The 10,825-nt window shown below is 37.5% G+C and overlaps 1 protein-coding gene across 3 annotated transcripts in view; it reads left to right on the top strand.

The window, feature by feature from the left end:
- The window catches only part of LOC117407886 (membrane-spanning 4-domains subfamily A member 8-like), a 31,976-nt gene extending 21,278 nt beyond the window's left edge, over nucleotides 1-10,698 (top strand). For 2 of the 3 annotated variants that reach the window (XM_059015468.1, XM_059015466.1), the window contains exons 2-6: nucleotides 164-330; nucleotides 2,603-2,710; nucleotides 6,978-7,034; nucleotides 8,620-8,748; nucleotides 9,767-10,698. In XM_059015468.1, coding sequence (XP_058871451.1) covers nucleotides 178-330; nucleotides 2,603-2,710; nucleotides 6,978-7,034; nucleotides 8,620-8,748; nucleotides 9,767-9,943 — 624 coding nt within the window. In that variant the 5' untranslated portion in view covers nucleotides 164-177 and the 3' untranslated portion in view covers nucleotides 9,944-10,698. The remainder of the gene's footprint in view (nucleotides 1-163; nucleotides 331-2,602; nucleotides 2,711-6,977; nucleotides 7,035-8,619; nucleotides 8,749-9,766) is intronic. The other variant, XM_059015467.1, reaches the window with a different exon arrangement.
- The last annotated feature ends 127 nt before the right edge of the window (nucleotides 10,699-10,825 follow it).

A 10,825-nucleotide genomic window follows, 5' to 3' on the forward strand; every position in this document is an offset into this window, starting at 1 on the left:
AAGAAACACATCACATTACCTTTGCTGTGTCCCATTTCTCAACATTATTGCCCATGTTATTGCTCTTTTAAAAATTGAAGTCACATAGGTCATACGTCAAATATTACCAAAAAATGACTACAACTCAATTTGTGTTTCTTTTCTTTTAATGTGCCGCTACCAGACCAGGCAAGCGCCATGGCTTCACATGTAACAACAGCTGGAGGGTTTGTTATCGTTACTCACAAGTACCCCCTGAGCAGTGCTGGCCAGGCTGCACCAGGAACAGTGGCAAGCCAGCTGCCAGGGCCGATGCAGACATTTCTACGAGGACAGCCCAAAGCTTTGGGGGTAAGTCAGCAATTATATACACATGGTGTGCAGTGATTTCTTAAGCTTAGAGAGCACAGTACTGGCAGAAATACTGTAGTACTGTATATGGTATGCGATGTAAAGTGTTTCTTCCACGGGTTGACCAGCAGGAAAGCAATATATTGAAATGTTTAAACTGCATATATAGTACAGAAAATGTAATGTTCTCATCTCAGTGAATTCCTTCCAGTTGAATGAAAAAAGTCTCTTTAGACATGTTTTTATTTTTGTTATTTTTTTATTCACCTAAATAACACATGTTCAAAAGTTTTATAAGATGCAGTACTTGAATACTATACTGTATATGTAAAAAAATATAGATCAAACCCTTGTTAACAGCTGTTCAGTAACTCAAACAGTGCACAGCAATCCAGTTGGCAGCAGGTAAGTCAAGCACAGGAGATGAAGGTGAAACTGATTTGATTATTGATGACACAATGTGCCCCAGTCTGTGTGTCAGGTCTTCAAGAGCTATGAATCTTGAGCCTTTCAATGTCAGCTTCAATGTTATAATACAAAAGCTTTAATTGGAATTCAAAGATCATGAATAACGCGAGGATAAAATAATTATATTCTAAAATGCAGCCAATTCTAATTTTAAAAATCCAATTCCCAGATGCCCCTTTCACCCCAAGCGCGTCACGTCAAAACATCAGCGTCCGGCGCAACACTCCTTCATTAGGATGTCATGGAGGCTTTCACACTGGCCACATGGCATTCATTCAACATTGTACAAAACAGATCTGTAAATGTATTTCTCTAACCAATCACAGTCCAGCACGCTACCCCTCACATCATCGTCACGGCAATGAACATCATCATGAGCACCATTAGAAGTGATGAATGTCCAACTGAGCAGTTTTCAAAATTTCAAAAATGATAAAGCTATGGAGAGAAAGAAGACTGGGGTGAGATCAACACTGAGGTTTTAAATCATGTAAAACCGTTTTAATCTACTAAACAGGGTTTCAAACAGTGGCTTATGGTTTTTAGCTTTAGACACCCACTCCCCTCTGAATAAATCATCTTCATCTATACAAATGCATATATATGATGGAAACACTACATTTTAGTGTGATGGTGCATTTATTACAGTAGTCTAGTTAATTAAACATATTGGCTATGGCTTGAAGCAGTTGTTGTGGCGCACAGCCACAGTTCCCAGTCAGTAGACAGCTCTGCCTTGCACTCACATGGAGCACAGACTGACAATCAGAACACGCTGAGCCCGTTTAGGGTCAATGCTTGTTTTTCATGCAAATATACTGGTTTGCATTGATTTAAAAAAAGGTTTAATAAATGAAATTCAGAGCTTGAACTTGAACTATCAAAGTTAAGAAACAACAAATTCAAAATATTGTATTTAATTGCACTTCATATATATTTAATAATGATAGTGGAACATTGTATCTTTAATCAAAGATGTGGTTACACTGTAAGTAGACTTGTATTCTATTAGGGGACGCTACAGAACACTAATGTGCAGTCGACTGTGTAAATATGTATATGTATAGTACTCTCCTCAAGCAGACGGACAGACACTGTCTGGACTGACAGACTCTCAATAGTTGGTATTTCTTTTTTTTTTTTTTAATGTTTGGACCAACCATGTCAAGTTGCTCAGCAAACCTGTCTCTGCTCATTCTGAAGAATGTTAAAAAAAGAGACATATCACTGTCCAGTTTCAGCTCCTGCACAGGCCCATGCTATTCACCCAGCATTTCCAATGTTATAAACCCCAAATCCACAAAGACACCAACACCGCTGCCCCACATATAACAATGATATGTCTTCATCGCTGCCTCCTTCTTGATCTCTTGTGCTTCACAGATTTACCTTCTCTTTGCAGTACAACGATTTTAACGCATTTGCCAGACGCTGACGCTTTGACACTTGGTGTGAAAAGTCCTTTACTCTCAAGTTGCACGGACACAGAAACAGGGCAGACTTACCAACACAATTCAAGCTGATTTGCTGGTTTCTGAGGACCAGCTGCAAGATCTGAGCAGATATCCGACTATGCTTGTCTGTAAAATCTTGGAAACAAGTGCATTTCACAGTCTGAGTGGACCCTAGAGTATAGATCCTACATCTCGAATACAATCTAAATCAACATTTGAATTCATCGTTTAGCTCTATGATTTATACAACAATGTGTAATACCAATGAAATGTTTTATTTATTCGCAAAATGTGTGAAATGTTAAAATTCCTGAGTATTCTTATCCTGAAATCTGCTTTTGTTTTGTAAGGTTGTGCAAATAATAATTGGGATTGTGAGTCTGCTGTTTAGTGCTGTCCTGGTGAATGCGTACACGTTTGCAGGAATCATTGGATTACCTTTCTGGACTGGTGTATGGGTAAGGAAAATAAGTAATACCTTCGTTTCTTCATGGATTTTACCCCAGATTTTATTCACAATTTGAAATGTCCAATTCAAATGTCACAGAGTATGCTCCAAACAGGCAGAGAGATAAAATAGCCCTTACATCCAGGATCAGGTTCCAGTGGAGACCCAATAGGCCACTCTGTACATTTCTAGAAGATTGCTGTCAATTTACTTGAGGTAGGCACGGAATATTTGGGTTACCGTTCCAGAAATGAAAGCTCACATCCTGCATCTTCAGAAGATTCTCAAGGGTAACAGTCTCATGCATGGCTCTCTGCAGGATCTTACCTTGCTAAATATATTGTTTGTCTTTCATGCAGCCTGCTTTTAGGGGAGGTGAAGAAGAACATTTGTGCACACACATTTAGCAAGTAACAGTGTTTCCATAAAAATAAACAAACACTTTCATTGATATAGATTTTTTTAAACCTTAAAGATGGAAACCCAGTTAATGGTACTTTTCCACTTTAACCAAAATGTACAACAAAAATGTCAATATAATGCAGATAAACTTGTCTAATCGTGTGACCTGGTTTTCCACTGTGGTAAATTGCTCACGTACCTCATTTACTATGGCACTGGCAGTTTCCTTGCATTTTGGCCACAGTGGAAATATAGGCCAAGGACTTACTCAGTTATGCAGAAGTAGCAAATATTCTGTTCTGTTCTACTTGGCTTCTTCAACAACAGACTAGAGCAGTTTCACAAATATCACATTCATAATTATTCAAAAAAAAACTTTGAAAAATCAACAAATAATTCCAGAGTTAACGCGTGTGGAAAAGCTCCTGCTGTGGTATGTGGTGTTTTTAATAAATACATGTGTGTTCACTTTATGTTTTATAATTTCACTAGTTAATTCATTTTGGTAATGTTTACACGTTCATATTGACATTTTAGTGTTGGCTTGTTTAGTTGGTAAGATACTATTACATTGGAGGGTAAAGGGGCTGCACTGCAGTGTTGATCCTATTTGACTCACTGATCTGTTTGATAGTTCACAATTGTCTTAGTAGTTGTCTTATTTAAACCGGTTTGGCCCAATCACTCCAGGGTAAAGAGGGGAGGGCAGAGGCTGAAGCGAGGCGAGACAAGGCGAGGCGTAGGCTCTGTGGATTTGACCCAGATGGTCTCTTGTTTATTTGGACTGAGAGTGTGGTTCTGCCATACTGTATTTATTTTTCTTTATATACACTACTTTAGTGTATATATTTCAATCTCAGCCATTTGAATTAAATCTATACTTCTGGATGTATTTGAGGTTAAATTGGAGAGAGTGTATATTGTAGGGAATACGTTTCAAGTCCAAATGATGATTAAGAGTTTAATATAGTTCCCTTTATGGTGACACACATATTAGTAACATTATCATTAGCAACTAGCCATTACAAAGGTCGGGTATTGATCAATTTGGCCTTTCCCTCTGGGGGCACTGCCACATACCTTCCAAGTGAACAGGATGGACTTGGGATGCGTCTCAAATAGACATCTGCTCTGCTGGTATTTATACCCAGCTATCCCAGAGCCTACGTGAGTTTTAACTCGTTTGCTGTCTTCCTAATTCTAGCTGACAGCAGTACTCTGGCAAGCCACTTGCTTCTCTGTTCTGCAAAATGTGTTCTTCTAGTTATCTGGAAATGTCCCAACCACAAGGCTTAAACTGTCGTTACCTTAGCAACCTATTTTTGTCAGCGTCTGTTCAGCTAAGACTGGTTTCCTGTTCAGAGTACAGCGGTTTGCTGAGCAGACCTTATTAGCAGACCTGTTGCTGAGCATTATCATTGCTTTTCCTAACATAGATTTGAACTACAAACATGTTTCTCTCTATAAATGGCACCATCTGATACTTTTCAAAAGGTATTTCCCTACAATATTAAGTGTCTATTTAAGTGATAGTGCCTGTCGATGTTTTTATTAAACAAATGTTTTACATAAGAACATAAGAAAGTTTACAAACGAGAGGAGGCCATTCAGCCCATCTTGCTCGTTTGGTTGTTAGTAGCTTATTGATCCCAGAATCTCATCAAGCAGCTTCTTGAAGGATCCCAGGGTGTCAGCTTCAACATCCTTACTGGGGATTTGGTTCCAGACCCTCACAATTCTCTGTAAAAAAGTGCCTCCTATTTTCTGTTCTGAATGCCCCTTTATCTAATCTCCATTTGTGACCCCTGGACCCCTGGTTTCTTTTTTCAGGTCGAAAAAGTTCCCTGGGTCCACATTGTCTATACCTTTTAAAATTTTGAATGCTTGATTCATATCACCGCATAGTCTTCTTTGCATACGACATGCCTTTTAAACCCGGGGTAATTCTGGTCGCTCTTCTTTGCACTCTTTCTAGAGCAGCAATATCCTTTTTGTAACGAGGTCACCAGAACTGAACACGATCTTACTAATGCATTGTAAAGTTTTAACATTACTTGATTTAAATTCAACACTTTTCACAATATATCCGAGCATCTTGTTGGCCTTTTTTATAGCTTCCCCACTTTGTCTAGATGAAGACATTTCTGAGACAACTTAAACTCTTAGGTCTTTTTCATAGATTCATTCAATTTCAGTATCTCCCATATGATATTTATAATACACATTTTTATTGCCTGTGTGCAGTACCTTCTCTCTATTAAATGTCATTTGCCATGTGTCTGACCAGTTCTATAAGAGTTGCTTATAGTTTATCTGAACAGTGCCAGATATCTGAACAGCACAATGTTACTGAGCGCCGGTCAAGCTGACAGACAGACTATGATTGGCTGACTCTGCAGGTACAGGATTGGTTGCTTTGGTAAGTGCAAAGAATTGATTCACTGGTTTTGCTCAATAATAAAATATATTTGGACCAATTGTCTCTGTTCAGTATTTTCTGTCCAATAGATATGAACTGAGCTTTCATTAAGGCAAATCAAAATGCAAAAGCTGGCACTTGCGCGGATTGATTTTGTTTGATTCACAGTAGATGCCGTGACGTTCCAGAGGGCATCTACTGTCTGATAGAAGCCAGCTAGAGCTGGAAGCTGATTGGCTGATGGTACTGAAGTGTTTTCTAATATTTGATTCAGAACTGCTATTTATAATCTATATCATATTTATATTCAATGCTTAAATGTGATGTATGTTTATTGCATGTTTATTAAGTCTTACCAATTAAGGGTATGGATTCAAGTACTTCAGTTCTATTAATTATATGTAATACACATTTCCATGCTTAAAGCATTAAATACATGTGTTAGTATTAGGCCTTTGCAGTCCATTTATTAAGTGCGTGTCAGACGCGTCCAGTCCAATTTATTTTCACACGCACAGTTAATTTTAGACGCGCTGTTTAAAAGTATTTTTTTTCCACAGTCAAACTGGTTTAAAAGGCCCTGCATATCAACAAAGCACTCACTAGGCATCTCCAGCCCCGCCCCACCCTTTCGTTCGCTATCGCTTTCACATATGCTAAGAAATAAATAATAATAATAATAATAATAATAATAATAATAATAGTCGTACATACCGATCAATCATCGCCTGATCACTGGTTTTATCACCAAACGCCTCAATAATGTGATCCGAGTCATTATTTTATTACTATAACATCTCAAAAAAGCTCTGCAAATGTCTGTGATATTCTCTGAGCACTGATGCAGTTACAGTCAGCTTGTTTCCTTATGACCGCCGTTATCTGATGCCAGGGGCAAGTATGACTATTCATGAGATACACCCTTTTTTATCGGCTTGTCTCGGCTCCTCTCGCTCCCACTCGGCCATTGAATGATTTTCTTGTCTTTTTCCAGAGAAAAAACGACTAGAAACCTGTTTTTTGCGTCTTTTTGATTATGTCAGACAGGGTCCGACATTGGACCGGATAGGAATAATTGCAATGTCGGACCAGGTCCGACATAGGACCGCAAAGGGCTTAGATTTGTTTGTTTTTTAATAACTGTCAGTAAATGACTAATTGGCTGTATAACAGAACATCTTGAATTGTGTGATTTTATTATCTTTGTTGACCAAACCAACCACCATCCTCTATTGCAAATAACCTGGCATTAAACATTTTGGAGTAAAGTTCAAATCTATAAATAATATTCTCGGTGTGGGCCCTTCCCAATGCTGTAGTCGGCTACTGGCTTGTTCTGCTAATTTGGGTCATTATTAATCTCGCACTGAGTATTTGCAAACCTGCACATCTTTTTAAAGGTCTCAGTTGTTATTTATATTCATGGCTTACAATGGAAATCTTGTATCTCTTACAGTATATTATCTCTGGATCCCTGGCTGTTGCAGCTGAGAATACCCACAGAAGAGATCTGGTCAGTAAACTGATAAACAAATAGAAATACCTGCCATCTGTAACACACACTTTTTGTGTAACTGAACTTTTTCTAAATCGACTGATTCATTTCTTTTTTATTTAATATTAAGGCTCATCCTAGGTCATCATTTCTCAAATGCAGCCACCAGTGTTATTGTGTGCAGCCACAGCAGCCCCTAGCAAGCCCTCTCTTAATTAACCTTTACTTTAATATCCAGCTGTCATTCAGCACAGTTCATTGCTGTTACTGTTTAAGCTTCAATTTCAATTCCTGATAGTGTTTCTGTTTGCTGCTATCTCTTAGCTGCTTGTGAATAACCTTAGCCATGCCCATGACATCATCACATTAACCTGTTTATACACTAGAAATGGGTTTTAATGGAAACCCATTTTTTTGCTGTTAATGGGCACAGCGTTTGTCGAATTTTAGATGCACAGGTTTGAGATAACATTTCAAAGAAAGCATAGCCATAGTTACTGTCGCGAATAAGATGGATGAGAAGAGGCTTTAGTAGTATGACATGAAAATAGCGGTAAGGAATAATATTATTTTTGTTAGTGCTGGGACAAATATTCAAATATTCTAACAAACATTGCTCCACCTGTATGCTAATAAACATTGCACCACATGTCTGTATCCACCATAAATTACATAGTTGATAGGTATTAGAAAGACGGATCTCAAATTAAAACTGTTCATTACTGTTCATACATACCTCTGCTTAACTTGCCAGCACTTGGACAGCACACTGTCATCTTTGTAAACACTCATATGTGCAGCTGTCCGCATAACTTTCACATGTCATTGTACAGTGTGTCAGTCGAGGTGAAGTGTTGCTTACAACTTTAGGAAGTCTGCATTGGCACCTTAATAAAAATGAAAGGGTACATTTATGCAAATAGTTAAAAAGGAGAAACAATAGCCAAAGACTTCTGGCACCCAGAATGGAACATTCTTCTAGAATTGTGATGTCATCATATCGTTATCTTACTATACTTTTCTAGATTTTGGAGACGTGGCTGACTAAGTTATCGTACTTGTCTTACTATAATTATAGTAGCTATCACCTTTCTTTGACAAAGTAATGGATTTGGAATAAAGAATTATAGATCTTTTACCAGAAAAATGATATTTTTCTTAAAGCTGTACAAGTTTCACAAAGAATAGTGAATTGCTATTGATACTGCTGATCTCATTGCTGATGAGGGTTAATTAAGCACATGAAACACATTAACAGCACACATGCAATTAGTAGTAATAGAAACGTTAAACAAATAATGACATGTAACCATCCTCTGAGACCAGTAGAACGAGCCAGTTCCACCTGGTAACCTGGAGGGCCACTATTAGGTAAGTAAAATGAGAACTGGTGTAATATCATTCTCACATCATTATTGAAAACCCATGTAACAATAAAAAAGGACAAGGGTCAAGTAGATTCTTTTTCAGTGTGCTTGTTGTAATTTATCACTTGTGAATATGTGATCATATAAGAGGTAACGTAGACCCCAGTTCTGAATGTATTGATCTGATTATGAATAAAACTTGTATTTGTAATGTTGTTGTTTTATTTCACTTCTAGGTCAAGGCATGTTTAGGAATGAACGTTGTCAGTTCTATTTTTGCTGGAGTTGGATTTATTCTCTATTCAGTAAACCTGTCCATAGTAACTTCAGGTTATTATTACTCCCATAGTTACTCGACAAACCCAGTAAGTGTTTGCACCGCCTGCAATCTTCAACCTCTCTCTTCTTTTATCGTTTTATCTTTTTCCTTTATATTACCTCCTTTTCAACTCTTGTCTCATTCACGTGCTTCTCTTTCACTGTTCCGCTGTCACTCCCTCACATACAGCACCAGAACTTCTGTTTTTGTCAGATTTTTACCAGTTTATTTTCTATATAATTTCTACATATTTAAAGAATAAGTAGCGGGGTTCCGAAACATATAGCGTCACACGTCCCCACATGTTGCTACAGCTGTTTAAATAACGTACCTGGAAATGTTCTTTTCATTGCTAACATCCTGACAGCTGTTTACACTTATAACTTCAAAGCGCTTTTCAAAACTGCCACTCTAGTTCACAGTAAGGATTGTTGTTCAGAGGTAACAAAGCAATAACGATCCATGATGTGGTATAGAACAGAAAAGCCAGAGCACTTGTTTTTATCACTCTTTCTGCAGTGATTTAGAGGACAGATCTCAAACCCAAGTGCACTTGAGCAGACATTTTGAAAAGAGCTTTGAAACAGACTGTAAAGTGTAAAACGTTGTCAGGATGTTAACAATGAAAAGAACATTTACAGGTATGTTATTTAAACAGTTTTAGCAACATGTGGGGATGTAATGCTGTATCTTTAGGAACCCTGCTACTTACTCTTTAAAATTGAGTTTTATAGTTATAGATCATTATTGTAATTAAAATCCCATTGTATTATTATAACTGCCTTATATGTAATGTTTAATATTATCTATAATATTACTACACTAGGATGCATAGTACGGACATAACACCCCTTAAATGCAGTCAAATCTGTAGCTATTGCTTAAAGTTAAGATCATTGTTGAGAGAGGACTACTCCACAAAGTCCTGCATCAGATCTCTGGATTCACCATCTTATAATGGACCCCAGCATCCAGTATTCAATATATCCTATAATAGGCTTCATTCTTGTTATAATGTGCTGTCTAGACAATGGCTTTTGAATGAACTGATGTGTGTTTTACAGTATGTAGGCATTCTGGCAGTTCTTCTGGTGCTGAACATTTTGGAGATGTTCATCGCTATCTCTACATCAGCCTTCGGATGCAAATCTGAATGCAGTTACACTGCCGTGGTAAATGTGTATCATATTCTACATAAACATGCACCATCATCCTATTCACACTACCTGAACAATGTGTGAATAATCATGCTGTTGTGTGTTTTCTTTAAGTGTAATGTAACAAACTTAATAATATGGCTCTGCTGTTCATTTCTATGTAAGATAGCCTGAGGTTTGGCTAGGATTAAGGGCAATTGAAATTATTTAAACACTATTGGGAAAAAAGTAGAAAGCAGGGATTGTGTATGATTATAGATGAGAATGATAGAGAGAGAAACTCTTCTAAGTTCAGTAATATGCATTTCATTGTCTTTTTCAGCCAGAGGTTGCTTTTCAACAGCCATGAATCCAGTGACCTGGGTGCAGATTTGCTCAATCGAACTATAAGAAGCATGCAGTCAAGAAGACAACTGTCCCTCCGCCTCCTCTAGCAAAGCTTAGCCAGCGCTAAAGACTTCATCTCTGCAAGGTGTTATCAGAACAAGTTAAAGAACAATGAAATCCTCCCATGTGTAAACTGTCAGGGAATTTGTATTGATATGAAAATGAAAACGTGTTCATTTGCTTTGGATCATTGTTTTGCTTATATTTTCAATAACATAATTTGTATTTAAAAGCTGAAATGTTTCACATGTTCAGTTATGATATTGTTTTTATATTTTAATACGTCACAGTAATGAGAAAGAAGCATGGTATATAGAGAAGTGATACATTGAGCTGTCTTTTGGTGTTGTATGATATATTGCTTTGCTTAATAAAAAATAAAAAAATAAACTTCTTAGAATTTCCATCTTCCATCCCAGGCAAACACTTTTAGTCTAGTTCTATTTGTATCTAAAGGTAATTTATATCTTTTTACCTGTTAAACCTGGGGTGGAATAGCCCTCCAGGACCGTGATTGGACCCCTGCTCTAACACTAGGACACAATGCGCATGCACCTCATTTTGATGAGCAAACTGCCT

Source organism: Acipenser ruthenus, chromosome 50, assembly GCF_902713425.1.
Source record: "Acipenser ruthenus chromosome 50, fAciRut3.2 maternal haplotype, whole genome shotgun sequence".
NCBI classification, from domain to species: domain Eukaryota; kingdom Metazoa; phylum Chordata; class Actinopteri; order Acipenseriformes; family Acipenseridae; genus Acipenser; species Acipenser ruthenus.